Source organism: Astatotilapia calliptera, chromosome 6 (genome assembly GCF_964374335.1).
Source record: "Astatotilapia calliptera chromosome 6, fAstCal68.1, whole genome shotgun sequence".
Lineage (NCBI taxonomy): Eukaryota > Metazoa > Chordata > Actinopteri > Cichliformes > Cichlidae > Astatotilapia > Astatotilapia calliptera.
Window position 1 is genome coordinate 27,016,892 of NC_137427.1, and position 21,199 is coordinate 27,038,090.

The 21,199-nt window shown below is 42.5% G+C and overlaps 1 protein-coding gene across 7 annotated transcripts in view; it reads right to left on the reverse strand.

The window, feature by feature from the left end:
- Window positions 1-21,199, reverse strand: part of lrba (LPS-responsive vesicle trafficking, beach and anchor containing) — a 176,532-nt gene that overhangs the window by 18,393 nt on the left and 136,940 nt on the right. For all 7 annotated transcript variants that reach the window (XM_026171363.2, XM_026171361.2, XM_026171365.2 and 4 more), the window contains 2 exons: window positions 17,168-17,320; window positions 4,304-4,471 (listed from right to left, as the gene is read on the reverse strand). In XM_026171363.2, coding sequence (XP_026027148.2) covers window positions 4,304-4,471; window positions 17,168-17,320 — 321 coding nt within the window. The remainder of the gene's footprint in view (window positions 1-4,303; window positions 4,472-17,167; window positions 17,321-21,199) is intronic.

Here is a 21,199-nt window from a genome sequence, read left to right on the forward strand (position 1 = left end):
CCTGTGAGACAAACTCGGTGTGATGGATAGTTTGTAACAGGGACAGGAAGAGGGAAAATGACCAACACAAAATTGTGACAGACCCGTCAGTATGTTGGTGTGCTCTGTGACTGGCTGTGTAGGAGTGACAGCTTGTGTGTGTAGGCTGAGACGTTTGAGTCGACTTGGCGCAGCCTGAGAATGAGCTCATGGTTGAGGCCTGCGTATGGTATTTCCATGAGAAAAAAAAACCAAAAAAAAGTTGGGAAATGAGTCTGCTCATACCCATTGTCTGAAACTAACCAGAAACCAGAGAGGCAAGTAGTGATTGTAACTGTCTATTACAAGGTTTCATCAGCCTCTTTAAGACCAAGAATCCAGCAACAAAAGCTCTACATCATGTTATTTTTATGTGAACACTGGTCTTTATACTTTTGTGCACTTTTAAGAAGCAATAAAATCTCAGGTTTCCTTCTTTTTTAGTCTACTTTTATACATTTACATCTGAATAAGAAGAAATTTACTCCAAAGCCTCTGAATAAGATGGTAATAATCCAGCGCTAGCTCATAAAATCCTTCGGCACAAACGCATGAGCAGTACTTCTTATGGGAGGCTAATTAAAATAGAAAAGAATTCATGGTTTTATTCATAAATTGCACAACAATGGTTGTGCTTGTTCATGAGACTGGAAGGGACAGTGTCCGTGTTAGAACAAGTGTCTGCGGTTTTGTGTTCAGGCCACAAGTGCATTTTCTACATGTGTGCAAGCATGCCAGATGTAAAAGGCGATGCTCCTGTTATGCAGTGATGTGTGATGTGCATTTATTAGCACTGGTCTGTAAGACTGGATTTAAAGGTCCGTCACAGTAAACTGATCAACACTGTGTAACACTATCATGACATTTCCCACCTCATCCACAGTTAGCCTCTTGGTGGGAGGACATGTGACATAACTGCATTATTCAAGGTCAAAATGCTGCCCATCTCTTTGACTACACAGGAAAGCATTTTGCGTAAGCTCAAAGCCACTCAACCTATCTTCATTAAGTGCGTATTTGACATTTATGAGGCTGTGGAAGGCTGGAAAGTGGCTGAGTCTAGGTCAGCATGTCCTATCCTGTATGCCAATGCAATGCTCAGGTGATTATATGAGGGGCCTTCCACAAGGCCAATCTCTTTTGGGAGCATTGGCCCATGTCTGATGAAGGTTTTCTGTATTCTATACATTTAAATGGCCGAGACGCCCTCGGCTCAGATGTCTCAGCCTGTCCTTTGATTTACTCAGTCGCTTGACACGATAGATCTCCATGTAAAACATGCTGCTTTATGCAAATCAACCCCCTCCTCCAAGGGAAAGAAAAAAAAAGACCAATAGTTTTGTATTTCTCACAAGCAGGAAACTGGACAGATTGTATCATTGGTTTTAAACGTCCACCTTAAAATACTGAGACAACTCTATGCAGAGGAGGTCACATTGTCCAGTGAAAATAAACCAGCAGGTTTTATGCTTAGTGAGTGACTTTGGCTTACTGTCGAAGCAGGTTGACTCACGTGGGCATATATTTCTGCCGAATTACGCAAACGGCAAACAACTCAAGCGGGGCTCTGTGTTTTGTCGCTCGTGTGAGAGGTGGTGGGATTTTCCATAATCACATGCGAAAGAGGGGAAGCCCTGTACAACGATGAGAAGGCTACACAGGGCGCGTTTCTCTTTATACACCGAGAGGCAACACAGATGTGCATGCAAGCCATCTATGTGCACACGCGCACACACAGATGAAATTTGGGGTGGGAGAGGGGAAGCAGGAGGTAGTGCAGGAAGTAATCATGGTTTTGAAAAACACAGCACTGGTCTCCACAGCACTCACTAATCTGTGCTGAGATATTCCAAACTTTCTCCCGGAACAGAAAAGCACACATAAACACACAACCGTGTGCATTTATGCTGATGAGCACACATAAATATACAAAGGTATACACATACCAATGAATGAATGTATACATATGCATGCATATGTAGAAACACATCAAGGTATGAGCCACACAAATCTTGTACGTGTGTATTTGTGTGTGGGCTACAGGGAGAGTTAGCCTCTGTGAAGCAGCATGGCAGGAATACAGAAATCAGCGAAGCAAAAATACAGAACCCTCCAGCCCGGTCTACTGCATTTTCCCACCTAAATATACACACACAAAAACGTACATGCACACACATCTGTGAACCGCCCCCCTGACACTGAGCAGCCCCGGGGCCTGTCCTAATGCGGGCTTGTCTGGCCGAGACCACAGCTCAGACTGAAACAGTTGTCACTCAGTAATGGCATACTCTAGGGACACTTTCAGACCCCAAACCCTCAGTCCCAAAGCTCCTGCAGCCCTCAGCCACCCCCAGCGCCCAGCCATGACGAGCCCCAGGCCTGGAACTGTGTTTCCACCTTCTGCATAGACAGGGCACGTTTCCTTCCGCACAAACACAGTTGAAGGAGAGCCTTGGATTAGCTCACTGGGGTAATGCTTGTTTGGTTTATTTAACTAATTAAAGTGCTCAGGGAGTTTTCTCCCAGCAAACTGCAATCAAAGCATCAGCGAGAGAGCCCGCGAGGACGAAACAACAAGAAACTTTTTTTTCTCCCTCCTCGAGGCAGGCTAACTTTACAGCATTACAGATATGATGACTACTGACTTTTAACATGAGCTTCTGTACTACGCTGCCACTGTAGTCTTTCAAAACATCAATTAATAATTTTAATTAAACTACACCAATATTCATGACTACACCCTGTATTTTCCAGACATTTCACACAAAAGTTTGACCCAGTGCACCAATACAGAACACTTCAAGCTAGAGACAGTTACACTAATTTGTTTATAGTAAAATGCTAAATGTGGTACCAAAGCCACAGACAAATAAAAACCTCATTCAGAAGCATACAAATCCTAAGTATGCATCCTTAAAGTCAGCAGTCGAAGATGCTTTTTCAATGCCACTCAAATCACAAGCACCTCCCTCTGAGGCCTGTGTGTGTGTATGTTGGTAGATTATCAATCCCATTGTCACTGGAACAGCTTGGCAGAAATAGTGGAGGCACCAGTGATCCAATTTTCTGCTCTGTGTGTGTGTGTGTGTGTGTGTTAAACAGAAGAATGGGTAATGGGCTGAGAGTGGAAATGACCGGTGAACCCAGATAATGAATCTGCATGTCTGTGTATGTGTATGTGTGTGAGAGAGAGAGTGAATAAAGGCCAAAGCACATCTGGATGGGAATTGGGGTGAATGAGGTGATAAATCAAGGATCTACCCCTGGTGCCTGCGATGCTCCAGTCACTGAGCATGAAGGGCAGCAGTACAGTGGAGGCAAAGGGTGTTTGCCTGCTTAGTGTGTTCTGAACTTATCACCATTTATACGTTAGCACCATGGTGAGTCTCTCTTAAAAGTGAAAACGTGGCCTTTTCTTGACTGTTCTGTTCTTGTATTTAGGTGGGGCACCAAACAAACAAACAACGACAAAACTGTGAAGATGATCTGTTTGAACTTTAACTGAGATCCGCCTGCTCATTTTGTTTGCCCTTGTATTGGAGTTTTCTGTATGGATGTTTCCAGATCTCAGAAGTTGCCTACAAACAGCCACAACAACCAGTAATAAACACGAATAATCACTTAAAAGAAAGCCAACGCCTGGTTACTTTACTCTGGAGAGAAAAGAAATAGAATATGCACCCCTCTTGGCACTAAAATGCAGATGTCAAAAAGGCTGATGGGAGCAGGGTCAATTGACCCGCTGCTGGCTAGCTGCCTTTTACAGCAGATTGGTGAAGTTGTCAGGCTTGTTTGGCTGTGGGCAAGCTAGCTGTGTTTTTCTTTTCAACACTGTGTTTTGTCTGGTTGCTTTCGGGCAGGACAGTGTTGCTTGTGTGTGCAGCAGTACAAAGTGAGTGAACTGAATAATGAATGAAAGCCAAGGAGGCGGCTTAAAGGCGTTAAAGTGGAACACTTGGTGGAGTGCTTTCAAAAGGTATCACACAAAGGAAAAGGCTTCGCTCAGCAATACTGTGTGGCAGATTGTTAGCTTAGCTCTCCCATGCCACTCTACAAGCACTTTAACATGGCTAATGGCATCAAAACCTTCCTGACATACAGATGCAGAGGGTGGACATGTGCTTTTATAATATAGCCAGATTAAGCGTCCATCTGAGAGCACTGCTGCTCAGGAGTACTTACCTCTAATATGGAATTTTTCTCCTTACTCAGCATGGTCTGCGAAGGCAGTTAAATCAGCTACGTGTATTAAAATGTGTGTGTGTTGATGCACGCACTGTATCACCTCTCTGAGCATGGGGTCGTTGATCGAGCTGAGGTTGACTGCGCCTTCATAGGTCAGATAATAGAAAACATTGAGGGCTCTGGCGGCTTCGGGTCCCTGCTGCTTGTAGCCGAAGATCAAATCGATCCACTGGTGAAGCTGGCAGGACACAAACTCGCTCTCCAGTGCCTTTAAAAAGAGGTGAAGCCGGAGAGTTAGGTTTATCTAGGATGTCAACAGATGCAACAAAAGGCAACTCCCCTAACATCCCATTACTGAACAGCAGTTATTACTAATACCCCTCAAAGGTGAATTTCTCAGAGAAAGCGGAATATTCTTCTAATTGTTCCTCTGACGGAATCTGCCAATGATTTCTATAACGAGCAAAAAGCACAGTAAATCCATATCTGATCATAAGAGAGCATCAAGACATTAGAGGACTCTTGTAGTTCATTAGGGAGCCATTTCAGCTTCTGTCTTTGTTCTTTTCTCTGCTGGTCGTGAGCGGATAAGAGCACCGTGTTGCTCTCCTGCAGACGTCGTCATAACGCCACACATACAAGCCGTTTTCTCTCCTCATTAGCGGGCAAAGGAGGGAAAAAGCATTTATGGTTTCCTCATAAAAACCGACAATTGTGTTAATTTGTGTAAAGCTGCTGGCTCACAAAAGCCCTCTAAACACAACCAAATTAGAATGAGGCAGCCCTTGATTGTCATTGCTGCCTTGTGTCACATTAATTTGTGACAAAACATTAGCCTGCGCTACACTTAAATGGCAATTTATATCATTTAAATTTTTACTGCGGAGACCAGTGCATCCCTCACTTAAATGTGACTTTCTGACAGCTCATTCTGCATCTAATTCCTCCCCACTCTGTTAATTACGACTTTCAATCAGGGAGCCGAGCACACGTCTGAAGAGGAGAGTGTGCGCTTTAGGTGTGATGCTGGTTTTTAACGCTGCAGCTTGACTGACTAAATTTGTGATGCTGTCACGAATCTCATCATCCCAGCTGATGAGAACCTTAACAGTGAAACTGCATTTCGGTTCCCGGAGATGAAAAAAAAAAAAAGATCAATAAACAAAGATATAAAATGTTTTTATGGCTTAATGCTGCAATAATCAAACGTAAGCAAAGTCTGATCATCGTGTGTTTTCATTTGATTTAGCATTGCGCACAGATTGTGTGACTGTATACATTTGTAAGCGACACATTACTGCCCCTGTATTCCCCAGATGCATTATGTATGTTTTATTTAAAATGTCCCTGTATATACAGTAACTTATGAACACATAACAGTTTTAAAATGTTTATTACCCTGTGAGTAAGATGGATAACCACGGAGGCAATCAATCACAACTCAAATACAATAAATTTGTACGAATCCTTCGATGCAACAAAGAGCTTAATGGGAGTTTGACTGATTTTGTCCTTATAAATAAATCTCTGGTTTATAGCTAAGGTGTATCCAGCTACAGCAATGAGAGCAAAAGTTAGAAAAAGCTGATCTGGCACAGGATATCTGATGAAATTCAAATTCCTGCTAAGTTGGTCTTTGAGGCTCAAAATGTTTCAAACAATACCCGACCCTACTTTAAAAAGTGCCGTCTCGTGCACAGCTTGTCACTGATGTAGCATTAAGCAGCATGTTCTGTAGCATTATGTATTTTTTTATTATTTATTTATTATTTTCACATGTGAGAACTGTTCTGAAAGCTGCAGATTCAACAGAACTAGCAGGCAGAGGGATCTGTGTATTCCCTACTGTCTATGATCACACTCAAAAAACAAATCTAACCGTTAGTCTTAAGATAAAACAGAACACCCCTGGTCTAGACTCCATGTCTGTCTGCCTCTCTGGCATCGCCATAGTCACATTATGTCATAGGGCAGCCCTTTTTATTAATGTTACATGATAAGCCAGAAAAATCCTCTTTATTCAAACTCCCTTTAATAGCAGAGGTTGAGTCGTGCGTGTATCGTGTGTGTGTTTGTGTGCGTGTGTGTGAGGGAGAGATCAGTTCATTATGCACTAGGATTGACCTTTGACAGGCCCTGCTCCCCTGTTTCTAAAACTAAAGCTGGGGCTGATGGGCATTTAATGTGCACCGCAATCAACTGTCATTCAGCAAAGGGAAACAAAGAGCAGCCGTGTTATTGCAGCTCCCTCTCCTGAGGCCCACCTTTATGGAAATCATTTGCATGATCCATTTGGAGAGGGTGAAACAGAGTAAGTGAGAATTTGTGTGCGCTCTGCTGGAATTGGAAGTGTGTATCTGTTTTTGTATTTGTTTGGTTTGTCAATGTCTCCCTGACTCAAGTCTGGATGTAGGAACTTAACCTCAGCAGATCAAGCTTAGAGATTCAAAGAGTATCTGCCTGCAGTAGAAAAGCCACGATCGTATCACGTCAAAGGTGTCGGGTGTGTAAATTGTACGCAATAGCAGTGGTATCAGGCAGATTAGGATTCAACTACTTTAATCTGCCCCTTTATCTAAACTCGGGATTTTACATCATGAGCCGACGTCAGAGAAAACATCTTAATAGAAGAAGCTTAGGGAAAGGTGCCATTGATCAGACTCCACTGAACAGAATGAAACCAACAACAAACTCATCCAACACTTAATAGTACAGCTATAGTACAGGGAGCCACACACACACACACACACACACACACACACGAAAAACACATGATAATTACACAAAGATCTAAATACAAAAGCAATCAAAATTTCTAAACCTCAGCACCAATAAAGCCTAAAATATTGAGTCATATTGAATTCAGTTGCAACAAATCAAATTCACAAATTCAGATCAGATTCACATCTGCCAAAAACACAAATGCTAAACCTTTAAACTCTAGAAACCAGTCAGTGACATCATCCTTAACATTCAATCTGCGAGGCACACCACTGCATTAGGCGACACTATGATTGACATGAGCCCAGTGCTTTATTTTGTTTTGGTTTTCTTGCTCTTCCTATAAAAACTTACACTCTGAGATCGAGAAGTCCCCATCACTGACATTGCTTAACTGTGTCACATTTAACAATGACAACTACTGCCAGCTACTTCAGTTAACCTTTTTCAAAATGTCATATTGGTGACTCATTTATTCACATTTTCGGATGGGAGGAGGGGAAGCAACAGAGTAAATACAATTTTTTCCCATTTGCCTTTTCACAATAATAAAATTATATACTCAGAAAATACCACACAATACTATGCAGGTACTCAATAAACCTAATTTCGATTTATAACGAGAAGATTACACCTAAGGAACATATTTATAATCCATCAAAGAAACCTAAGTGAAGTACAGAAATTAGGCATGTTCTGATAACTCATTAACAATGTGTCATGTGAGCAGCTGTGGAGACGTTTCCACATGTGGTGCCACACTGTGGAAACAGTTGAGCAGAAGGTTGAGGCAGATAGTAGATTCCTGAGGTGGGATCTGGTGCCACTTTAGGAGAACCAGGCAGGATTATTGATGGGCCAATTAGCAGCCAGTGTGTGTGTCATCCCCATCCACAGGGGACTCTCTGATAATTAATGAATAATTTAGCATGCCTTTATGTAAATGCTAGAAGGGGGTAGAAGTAACTGGAATCCCACATTCCTATTGTTACAGATTTGACAAAGTACACCTTCGAAGCACAGGGGAGGGTGGGGTGGGGGCAAGGGGGTCCCTTTTGTTGTGTGCTCTGATTTGTTTCCAACAGCAACAATAATTTGGAATATTCTCCTAAGGAGAAGAATGATACATTTACCCAAATCATTTTTCCCCATCAAAGCCGCCATGTATTCAAATGCATATAATTATATAGTCTTTGTGAACTGCATGCTTATTTTGCTTGTGTTCCAGCATGCCGCGCTGTGATGTGGATTCCAATGAAAATGTATCATAATGAACAAGTCTCGTCTGCGTGCAAGGCTCGGGTTACTTTAATCCCTTCCTTTGTGAAACATCTGTAGCTGGAGTGTAGACTTTAAGTTTAGAAAGAAAACCCAAAACGCTCAAAAAGAATGACAGTTTGACTACATGTCTGTCAATATGTTACTCTTTAGAGGGACCTGTACTCTAGACTGAGGATTTAAAGACATACAATCCTAATTTAAGACATCAGACAAGAAACACCAAGTGATTGCAATTAACCAGCTGGTGGACATTAAACTGGGGTTGCTTTGAGTCCTGAGAAGCAAAACTGAAAGCGTCTGATCTCGAGTCAGTAACCGGCCCACAGCCTCATCTTGAAAAGCTTTTTCTGCTCGCAGGTGGGAAATTTATTATCTTTATTTTAACCTCATGTGGGACCTCTTGTAGTGATTATCTTTGCTCTGCTTAAAAGGAAAACTGCGTGTCCATACTACAGGTTTACGCTGGGCCTATCTGTGAAGGTTCTGTGCCTCGCAGTGGTTTGCGGTTAGCTTTATGGTCTGGATTGAGCTGGATTTCACTTCAGTCTTAACGAGGTGACAGTGAACGCTTTCCTCCTTGCCTCACTGGTCCTTAAAAACCCTTTTAAGGACTTATGGAGAGCTGTCCGTAAGGATGTTAAAACATCACTTAACAAATCAATGCGCTCATTTGCATGCCAACGGTGATGCAAGTGTATGTTGCACGTGCGTGTGTCGCCGATGGTGTGGGTGTGTAATTAAAGGCACATGTTGTGTGCAGAGCTGTTGTCAGCGGCAGACTGTTTTCGTTCGTATTGATTACGGATGTATAAAACAAACACTTGTCAGATTTGGATACATTAAAATGACTGTTTCAGAACAAGCTGATTAAAAACATCCTGAAAACCACATTCAGTACGCTTGACAGTCAAACATCGTGTTTTCACGTTTAAAAATGATGATCCAAGGACACTGAATCGGTAGTCGGGACCAAGTTTTGTTTAGTCATATTCTTTTTGGGCATTTTATTAAATCAAATCATAAATCCGCCCATCAAATTTATATTTTAGACGACATCTCTAATGGAAACTGGCCTAGTAGTTTTACCTTAGTACAGCTTTATTATCTCACTTTTTGATTCTCTTTTCCTTCTCCAAGTTCAGCAGCCTGATTTCCTTCTCCCTCCCTTCTATTTGTTCTCCCACTTACCCCTTTCTTTTCCTCTACCAGTCATTTGATCCTAAGGATCAACTCCTCTGGAGTTTCCTTGCCCTGAGGTTGACAAGCACTCTGATTAAAGGGCTTATTAGCTTGCAGAAAATGAGAAGCTAATTGTCATTGTGAAGCACGCAGAGGAAGCCTGTAAACAGCTAGAAGAGAGGGGGCCCCCAACATAGAAAGGCAAGGGGGGCGTATGACGTAAGGAATGAGATCCTTAAAGCAGCCATGCAGCTAACGAACCATTTCCTTTATTCTCATATTCACACACACCAAGAAAAACCCAGATGGGCCGCGTGTGTTACTTCAGTCCAAAACCCCACCTCCTTTCCGGCTCAGCTAATTAGACAGGTCGCAACTGTGAGAGTTCTGGATATGGTTCAGTGGAGGAGGCACTCGTCGGCAAGTGGAACCTGAAACTCTAACCCTAATTCTCGGCTGCTCTCTCCTCCCATCCTTCTCATTATCTCCCGACCACTTAAAAAGCAAGAATATCATGTTAAGGGGTGAAAAGAAGCAGAATGAGTAGTGATTGGGAAAGTCGCCACAAAACAAACACATCATGGTGGATTTGATCCAACTTACAGCCCAGACAATGGAGTAAACACTACTGATTGGGTGGCACTGAATCCAAGTTAGATAACAATAAAACTGTGGTGTCTGCATCCATTTAGATTTAAGTTCATGCATGACTGTAAAAATGCAAACTAAACAATGATGCCTTAAAAAAATACATTATTATTACAATTGTTATTAAAACAACTGCTAACATTATTAGCATTATTATTATTATTACTACTACAACTGGCAAGAACCAAGAGAAGCTAAATCTTAAACACTGTTCACAAGCACCTGCGAAGGACATAACCATCTGTCCACCTCCACTCCAAAAGCCTAACAAGCTAGCAAATACTTCACCGGTGCCACAACGCAATGGGATCAAGTGAGCAAAAGCTAAGTCAACAGTAAGAGCTGATTACACACAGAAACGCTGAAGAGGGCTTCTGCTTCTGGATGAAAGAATATTTGGATAGCTGTTGAGAGAGGCATTATTGTCTCAGATGATTACAGAGTTGGCTGCAGGACTGTGTGGAGGTGTGGAGGCTTCTCAGCACAGATTGGAGATGATTAGGATGAATGGCTCAACTGATCAGCTTGAGTGTAGTTAGCCTTCAAGCAGAGGTTATTAGGGTGTGGGGTTATGTGGAGCTGCAGCTTGTTAGTGCGAGACTGTCTGCGTATGTACGTGACTAGCAGCTCCAAACCATAAATACATCCTCAAGGAAACCCATGGACTATGCTCATGAAATGTAGAAGGAATATGCATGAATTCAATGTGACACATTTTGCTTCATTTTCAGAAATATACCGTTACAAAACTAAATAAACACTCAGAAAATACCACAAGAACAAGAGTATACAGCAAAGCATCCCTGCTTTGCGCTAAATTCTAACAAAGTGTCCTAAAAAAAAACACCCTAAAATAAGATTGCATCCAATTTCCATCACACAATTTTATTCATGCAAGCCTTTGTTTTTGAATATGTCAGTCATCTTCTGGGGTCTTTGAATGTTTACACGGCATTTCCTGGGAACCTATACAACAGCTGTATGGCTATTTCCTTCTCGTATGGATAATATAAGTATGACAAAAACGTCTTAAAGAATTTATCTGCGTTCATGCTCCAAGAAACACACCCTTTGCCCCAACTCAAACGAATAAGTACAAGTGTTTCTTTAAATAAAGCCAGGATTACAAACACGGATATTCAGGAGTCTGAGATGCAGCACAGAATAATGCTGCAAAAAAAGTGCCTCAGTACACTTTGGCAGAAGTAAAATGAAAGCATGGAGGAGTGCAGGAAAGGGAGAAAGACAACATTAGTGAGTGAGTATGTCAGCAGGAGTAGATCATCCCATTTCTCAGGCTCTCATCGGGTCCGCCATTACGTCATCGAAAGGGAGGATAAACGAGGGGAGGGGGAGATGAGCAGGCAAGAGAGGGAGGCGAAGAAGAAGGGGGGACAGCTCGTAAAACACCGAGCACACAGTAAACATGTCTGCCCTTATGCATGACAATACCCCTTCAGTGAGCGCTGCCTGATATTAGCCAGATAACCTCCCTCTACCCCACGTGCTAGTTCCCATCCAGCAACAAGGCTTTCAGTGGAGACGCCAGGGGAATAGATTAGCACTAGGCTAACATGGCAAACTGTCTTCTATTACCGGGGGCCACTCTGGGATAGACGACGTTAAGGTTTTCACTCACTCAGTCATTCACAAGTGCACAAGTATTTCTTAGTGGTTAGTGGCTGGTCGCTGCAGTGGTTTACCTCAGCTCATGCATGGGTTCCTGTGGGGTTACTGTGAGAATAAGATGTGGAGGCTGGTGGGAACGGCATTATGCGAGTCCCAGCGGGTGTCTGATCAGAGAGTGCAGTACGGATGAGAGGTGAATGTAAACAGTCGTGATCTTTGACTTTGTGTAGCTGGTGGTCTGAGCTGGGGAGCGATCATGTCTGGCTGTGTGACTTGTGGGAAAAAATGCAAGACACATTTTTGTCTTCTGAGTCTACTCGCTTACATTTCGGATAGTTCCTACACAAATCACGCTTTACAGTAAACTTCCTAAAATCTTTATCCAAGTCTTTCAAACTATGTTGTCAACTTAAAAAAAAATCTTATGTATAAGATTTTCATGTCTTAATGTAATAACATGCCTGCTGAATAACGGGTTTCTTGATTGCATAGTTTTTTGCAAAGTGTTAATGGCTGTCAGCACATAAAGCTGACAAACTTCAGATTTCAAACAAGTTGAGAGTGCAAGGCTTGGGGGGTAAAGGTGATATGTCTCAAATAAATATGACATTTGTCTTTTAGCAGCCATGTAGATGTACCTCTGCGGGCAGGATTACTGTGATGACATCACAATAACAGCTGTATGGCCGAATGACAAAGTATGAAACACACTCACATCGCTGTCCACTGCAAACATCATAATTATGATTATATCAATATTTTCATTTTAACTGCAACAGAAGCAAAGCTAGAGTTATCCAGTGCTTGTAGAGGTTCATCTACCTGAGTCTAAATGCTGGAGCTTTTAAATGCACTGACATGGGAACAAAGGTCTTAAAATAAAAGCAAAGACATCACTGATAAACTCTTCAGTAATGGATAACAGAGTCACTCAAAGCTTGTTAGCACAATCTGACTGGACCATATACACACACTATATGTGCAACTGGTTAGCAACAGAGCTAAGCTCCAGAGGTTACTCTCAGACATCAGCAAACATTTATAATTCAAGAGAGCTAAGATGTATACTAGCAGCCGCAGACTAATGTGTGCGGCATGTGAGGATGACTTAGGTCATAATAATCCAACATTACAGGAATAATGCACTATTCTGCCTGGCAATGCAGAGAGAAGCCTCTTGACTTCAGATGTTTTCAGTTTAGCAAGTTTGCACTGAAATGATGATTATGTGTTTTGCATGAATGATTGATAGCATGTGTTTCAGTGCCCTGAGCACTCTAATGTGCTAGGGTCATATAATTACAACTTGTGGCTATAGAAGCTACTCTTTAGCAAAGCTTGCAAAGTGTTCCTTGAGATCTAAAGCAGCATATAGTACATAATGCGTTGTAGTGACATCACAGTCACACTGAAAATCCGAGTAGTTTCTTATATTATAGCACAGGAATAAACCGTGCACAGAAATTCAACAACATGACAGTTTCAGAGTTTCTGCATAGAGTAAGTAAATCAATGGGAGGCATAATGGTCGTCTTTGATGAGTTACACAAGGTTCTTTGGCATCCAACACCCACAGTGTCTTCTTGTGGCCAGCATTCTCTGTGGCATTGCTTCTGACCAATCACTCAGCTGCCTTTTCCCATTCACAAAGACGAAAGGCTCCCTCTTTCTGTGAGGCCAGTATAGCTGATGCCTCTGTCACTCCTTTGAGCGAGTTGACACTTTATAAGACGGAAAAGGCCAAAAGTAAAGCATGCCCGTCTCTCCCATGTGTGAGGTTTGCAGGTCTGTCAGCAGCGCAGCAAGAGCACAGATGAGTGAAAGAAGCCAAACAGCTGAAGCAGGGAGCAGCAAATAAGCACTGGAGAGTTTGGTTAAATGGCAACACGAGAAAAAAGTAACAAGAAGCATCGGCAAGTGCATGTAATGGCAACCATGGAGTTAAATATGTCTGATTAGACAGCTTCACTTTTTTTTAATAATGAAACTATTATTGTGATTGTAACCATATTACATTTTAGGCACAAGCTGATTGGTGATTATAAAGATTTCATCCAACACCAATCTCTGTCTGCATTCGTATATTAGTTTAACATTGATCTATGCACAATAAAATAAAAAAACAGCAGTGTTTAGCTCAGTCTAGCATCACGATATACCCACAGCAGATGGCTGCTCTAACAGACTGTGGTTTAGCCCGCCCCATCTCAGTAGCTCCAGTGAAACTTGGAGCCATGACAGCAAAGGTAAACACTGATATGGAGACAAATAACAGTCAAATTTACACGAGCATGCACACAAGATCACCTGCTATCGCTCTAATGGTTAGCAGGCCTGAAAAGCGAGGTATGGTCGTACATAGTGGAATGTCAGAGCGGCTGACAGTGCCCAGAGAAATGTAGTTATCTGGTGGAGGAGGGATCAAGTTCTTAACCTCTCCTTCGACCCCCTGGTAAAAACAACAAGCAGCCCCTGATCTCCGTGGCATGCTGCCTCAAGACCCCTGTGTCTCCACAGGGATGCATGTGTGGATGTGTGATGGACCACGAAAAAGGGAGTGTGCCTTTACAAGAAAGCATTTAAGTATACTGTGTAGGCACTTCCCTTAAGCCGCGGAGGTGCTGCTCCGCCTCCTCCCCCAAAAATCCAACTATTCTTCAGACCTGTGGTTTTCAAGTGGAGCCTTCAGTGTTGTGTAAGACATTTGTTGAACAATAAACTGTCTAGGCATAAACTTGCAGTTAATCTGTTGCCATGCAACACACTTCCTGCTAAACATTAGCGATAACTTATGACACTTCTAAAGGAAAGCATTATGAACCCGGCTACAGTTTGATGGTAGGCTTATATCATCTTTTTTTTTTTTTTTACCCCCCCAACCAACCATGAAACTCTGAACAACAAAAACAAGCTGCCGATTTGCGGAGCAGCACAATCCTTTACTGTGAGAGGCTTTTAATGGCCTTTCCAGATTGGGCCCTAATTAGCTGTTAATCATCTAAGGCTCATAACCAGAGTGGAGACAGCAGGCCTGTGTGTGTTTGTAAGCGAGTGTGCATTTGCGTGTGTTTGCGTGTTCTCTCCTGCTGTCTATCCCTGTGTTGCAAAGCCATTAGCAGCAGACAAGCTAAAGAGAGCCAAACAGCCCATTAACTCCTTCACTCTTCCTCTCTCCTCTCTACCACGCTCATCTCTTTCCCAACAGTACCACAGTTGCCAGCTGACACCCTCTAATGCCAGCTATCTGTCATGACCAGAGACCTGTCCACCCACACATCCCTCCCTGAACCTTGGTGCTGTTTCTATGTGATCTGTAGCATACGACTGGGCCTCTTAAAATGGTAAAACTACAAAGACAAACTGCACTTCCACACTCACAATCCCAGCTTTTTTTATTATTTTAAGCGAAACCAACAGATTCCAGGAAGTGATTCAGTCCAAATAAATTAGAAAATTATACTTAAACTGACATTTGATAGCAAAGCTTTTATTCACAGTCCCTCTGGGATGAAACCTATTTTCCTAAGCTTATGTTTCTGTGCACCTACACCTGCCTGCTGGTTGTACATTGGATCAATATCTCAGTTTGGAGAAGGAGAGAGAGAAAAAGCAGAGCGAAATTTTACCAGTTTGAAAGCAGCATTACTAGTATGGCTGCAGACAAAATAGAGTCCAAATTGCATCTGCAGTGCCAAATGGAGCACAAAGGACAGAAGCAAGGGGGAAAAATGAAGAAGTAGAGGAGACCAGACTGGCACCGGTCCATGAGTCATTTGGTACCAGGCCGTGCGAGTGAGAGAGGGTGTGAAGTTCATGATTTTCAGGGTTTTCATTGGTTTTTAGCATTATTTTTTTTATCATTTTTATCGTTATCTCTGTTTCCCTAGATCTTTTCCCATGTGTTATGAATAAATCTTTTTTTTTTTTCCTCGTACCAGTACTTGCTTTATTTTATTTATCTGCGACTCCATGAAAATACTGTCGGACATAAAACTTTGCCAACTGTGGCGCAAAAAAGGTTGGGGACCGCTGTTGTAAGGCATGTATCTTGTAAGGCGCTACTACAGCACTGTGAACAAGCATTAGGCAACAGTGGTGAGGAAAAACTCCCTTTTAACAGGAAGTAACGTCTGACAGAACCTTTTAATTTAAGAAACTAAATAAAAACAATCCAAAACTTTTTAAACTTCACGCCATTAAAAAAAAAAAAACAGTTGGACTAGTGGTTCTGTTTTTTGTTTGTTTGTTTGTTTTTTTAATGCATAACAATTTCCCAAATATCTGTCAAATATAATCCTCATTTAGCACAAATGAAAACTCAACTTTTCCTCCCCGTGAGTATAAAACACTGCACAACAGCCTGCAACGCTGCCGCCACAACAAGCGTCCCTCTAATACATCCACAGCGGGCTGCATGCTGACAGCCAAAAAGAGGGAAGTGTGTGATTAATGATAGCAGCATGGTCATATCAGCATGCTAGCTAACAGACCCCCACCATAAGACTGCACAGGTCACAGAGCACACCCAGCATCATCAGCACCCATTACTACTGTGGGCACACATCACACATGGAGCTGCCACTGCTTTTACCCCAAATATGTAACTGAGAGCGAAAAGTGGCCTGCGCTAGGCTCCAGATTACATTGCGTTATAACCCACAGTTTAGTTTTCTTCTGTAATTGTGTTTATGCAGACAGACAGACAAAATTATGAATAAGCTTTATTTGTAAGGGGACAGCTGTCCTTTCACTGTCAGTATGAAGTTAAAATGTTTTAAAGATAAAAGGGCTAAAAGCATAAATGATAAGCAATTTCAGCAAAGCAGAAGAGAAAATGTTAACCCCCCATCTGAGGCTCCTAGATCTTCTAGCGCTGAGAAATCTGATCCAAAGTGTTACCTTAGTCTCCCAACAGTGTGTGTGCATGTTGTGTAAAGCACAGAAGAGAACATCTAGAGTATAATGAAAACACGGCAGCCACTCTGACAACATCTGACGTGAATATACACACAGAATATTTCTGCCTTTGGCCAGGCGGACCGGAAAGGGAGATCAGAAAGTGGATACTGCATAATTATTCTGCACAAAAACACAGTTGCAGTTGCACACACCAGCATGTTCCAGATGTGTATGAACAGAGCAGAGAGAGGGATCGTGAGGCTGCATGGGGATATTAGATGGGGCAGAGCTGGATCAATTTGCCGGCAAAGCAATCTGAAAGTTGGGACACGTGAGAGGAGGGGAGGCTCGGGTAACAGGAAGAACTGTGTGAAGGTCAGGAAATAACACTGTCTCTTTAAATTAGCATTTCCAGCTAAGCTTGGGGCTCAGATGGCCTGCGCCATGTGCCATATGAGGAAGAAAGAAAACAAGGCTATACATGAATGACGACACAAAAACTTTTTTTCTTGCCTAGACTCTATGATGGCTTCAGTATATTTTTAATGCACACTTGCTTTAACCTGGATCATACATGGGACACAGCATTCAGGTGTACTTTTCTTACCAGTCGATTAATGCGCACAAACTCTTCTGGGGTTTTGGCCCAAGGTGGCAGATCAACATCAGAGACTACAGTGCCATCCTCCATCACTCCCAGGCTGTAATTGCTGGCGTTAACAAACATCTCAGGCAGATAGTAGAACTCTGGGATCAGCTCCTGAAAGGGTAAAGCACAGACACATAAATGAACACACACTGGTTATCGGGAGAAAAGGGGGAAAAAAAAGCAGTTTGAGAATCTGCAACAGTTATCGGACATGATGCTGCAGCTGTAGAAAGCTCTGCATAATCACCAATGGAAATTTAGAATAACGGCAATGCTACAGTGGGGCAAAAAAGTATTTAGTCAGCCACCGATTGTGCAAGTTCCCCCACTTAAAATGATGACAGAGGTCAGTAATTTGCACCAGAGGTACACTTCAACTGTGAGAGACAGAATGTGAAGAAAAAATCCATGAATCCACATGGTAGGATTTGTAAAGAATTTATTCGTAAATCAGGGTGGAAAATAAGTATTTGGTCAATAACAAAAATACAACTCAATACTTTGTAACATAACCTTTGTTGGCAATAACAGAGGTCAAACGTTTACTATAGGTCTTTACCAGGTTTGCACACACAGTAGCTGGTATTTTGGCCCATTCCTCCATGCAGATCTTCTCGAGAGCAGTGATGTTTTGGGGCTGTCGCCGAGCAACACGGACTTTCAACTCCCGCCACAGATTTTCTATGGGGTTGAGGTCTGGAGACTGGCTAGGCCACTCCAGGACTTTCAAATGCTTCTTACGGAGCCACTCCTTTGTTGCCCGGGCGGTGTGTTTTGGATCATTGTCATGTTGCAAGACCCAGCCTCGTTTCATCTGACCACATGACATTCTCCCAATCCTCTGCTGTATCATCCATGTGCTCTCTGGCAAACTTCAGACGGGCCTGGACATGCACTGGCTTCAGCAGCGGAACACGTCTGGCACTGCGGGATTTGATTCCCTGCCGTTGTAGTGTGTTACTGATGGTGACCTTTGTTACTTTGGTCCCAGCTCTCTGCAGGTCATTCACCAGGTCCCCCCGTGTGGTCCTGGGATCTTTGCTCACCGTTCTCATGATCATTTTGACCCCACGGGATGAGATCTTGCGTGGAGCCCCAGATCGAAGGAGATTATCAGTGGTCTTGTATGTCTTCCATTTTCTGATGATTGCTCCCACAGTTGATTTTTTCACACCAAGCTGCTTGCCTATTGTAGATTCACTCTTCCCAGTCTGGTGCAGGTCTACAATACTTTTCCTGGTGTCCTTCGAAAGCTCTTTGGTCTTGGCCATGGCGGAGTTTGGAGTTTGACTGTTTGAGGCTGTGGACAGGTGTCTTTTATACAGATGATGAGTTCAAACAGGTGCCATTCATACAGGTAACGAGTGGGGGACAGAAAAGCTTCTTACAGAAGACGTTACAGGTCTGTGAGAGCCAGAGATTTTCCTTGTTTGAGGTGACCAAATACTTATTTTCCACCCTAATTTACAAATAAATTATTTACAAATCCTACCATATGAATTCATGGATTTTTTTTTTCACATTCTGTCTCTCACAGTTGAAGTGTACCTCTGGTGCAAATTACTGACCTCTGTCATCATTTTAAGTGGGGGAACTTGCACAATCGGTGGCTGACTAAATACTTTTTTGCCCCACTGTAGATCTGAACATGATGTCCAAGAAGATAAAGGGTATGTTCACCCCTGGGTCTGTGCCTCACAAAAGGTGGCCCTGAACCAGTTCAAATAATCAAGGTACCGCCCTCACATGTGAAACAGTGCTGTGTGGGTGTGAAAGGAAAGAAAGCAACCGGGCTGGTGCTTCTACAGATGTCAGGGAGTAAATAAGTAGAAGCTTTACCCCCCCCCAAAAAAAGAGTGTAAAGTCCTGTGAGTCTTGATCAGCATAAATTTGATGAGTGTGGTTTTGCAGACTCCAAGTCAAACTGTGGGCTAAGGGAGGTGGACGGCCTCCCCAAATTAAAGCACATTATGTTACAACTCAAAAAGCCCTTTTGAAGTGTTGAGTAACTCTTTAAGAAGAACAAGAGCAGGGAAAATAAACACAACGAAGCAGCACTGCTTTTGTATATAGATAGAATTGCTGTATTGTTTTCTGAATGGCAGAATTATTTGTGGAAATTACATGACGCTGGTCTGTTGTAAAAAGCCTCTGAGTGCACTCGGCTGTGGTTTCTCCCTATTCTGATGCAATGATCATATTCTTTGTGTCTAAGAAAAGAAAAAAAAAAAGGTTCACTTCTGATTTTCCCCTCTCTTCCACAACAACAAAGAAAAGTCAGCTAAATTCTCGTCTTACTATGATGATTTTATTTGGCTGTCACAAACAACACAGCATGTTTTCAATCTGCACGAGAGTGAAGAGAAATGCAAGTATGACAGGAGATGTAACCCTATATGTTTAGCCATTTGTCATTCTAAACAAAGCAGAACTTGCCACAGTGAGTATAAACATTAAGATTGTGTTTGAGCTTAAAAACATGTAGATAAATCAACAACGCTTCCCAGGCTTTAGCTGTTGTGTTATTGTTGTGGGTACGTCTCACAAACTTCGACACAATCAGGACACGGGAAGGTTCAGTTCTTGGCTGTGTCATGCAAATAAGGAAAGGAAAGTGGAGCGTGAAATATATGGTATTTTGCATTTTTCCCCAATAGACTGAAAAAAATGAAGGGAAAGCAAAGTGCCTTAAAGTGCATTCTGTCTTATGGTCAGCAGGGGGCAGTTGCAAAAAAAGTCAGATTATAAAGCATCTATGGAAAAATTACCCTTCATCCTATTTGACTGGGGAAAGCAGTAAACAGTTGACACATGCATTTATACTTTCAATCACTAATTTATATTCTTAGTGAATAAAACAGGATGATCATTTCCATATTACAGTCCTCATTAGAGTCCAAAAAGATGCTGTAAGATGAGTGTGATGATGGGCAAATTCTGATCTCAAGCCAATAAGACAGGACTTCACAAACCAGTGGGTGATGACTTGGTCCTAATTCAAATTTTTAATATACAGTCCATGTGCTCTATGAAGACTTGACAGGTTTTGTGTAACAAAATACATAATTATATGAACTATAACTATCTATAACTACATTCACCTGCATATACAGAAAACACTATAAAGAATCAATTATGGGCATTTCTAAGGGAATTTGGTGACAAACATGTTAATAACCTAGCATTAGAAATGAATGGCCTACCTTCAAAACTAAGTGGGGATTGGCTGACAGCTAACACTCAAAGCAAAAAAAACCAAAAAACTAAACTCGGAAGTCAAGAAGCATTTTGAAAAGATTCAATTCTTAGCATATGTAACATGATCTTTACAAATACAAGCAAATAATAACATTCCTCTTATCAAATTAGCTGCACAATATCTCCCCCTCTCATTAATGGGGTGAAAAGATCCAATCAAATGAGCAAGCAAACACACAGCTTTAAAACAACACGGCACTTCCTCACTTCTGAAATCTCTTCACTCCACAAAAGCTGACCTAAAACTAAAGGTCACCTTCTTAACGAGGCCTCCTGCTCACCCGGGTTCACCGGCTACAGCCTGCTGTAAATTTGAGCAGGAGAGAGCGGCACCCGTGCACGCACGCATGCACATACCCCAACGAAACCTTGAGGGCTTCGCTCCCCAACACTCAAGCCTGCCTTACATGGACCATTATGTGCAGTGGCCCTTTTGCTCCAGCCTGGTCAGAGGCCAGCCCCTCTGATCCCCAATCCTGTCCTGTCATGGGTCACTGGAAGGGGCTTTGGCCTCTGGGCTCTCCAGCTACACTTCCACTGTTGCTACTTCTAACCCCTCTTCTCTTGTGTCTCCCCCTTCTGATGCCTGTGGGCTGAGGCTAGGGGTCAGGGGATTGGGGGTGGCAGGTCATTCTAGCGTCACCCAGGCTAGAGACACATTGAATCTAGGTGTTGTAGCCCATTATCACCCCTTCTTTAACAGTGGCGTATGAAAACACAGGGGCTTTTTGC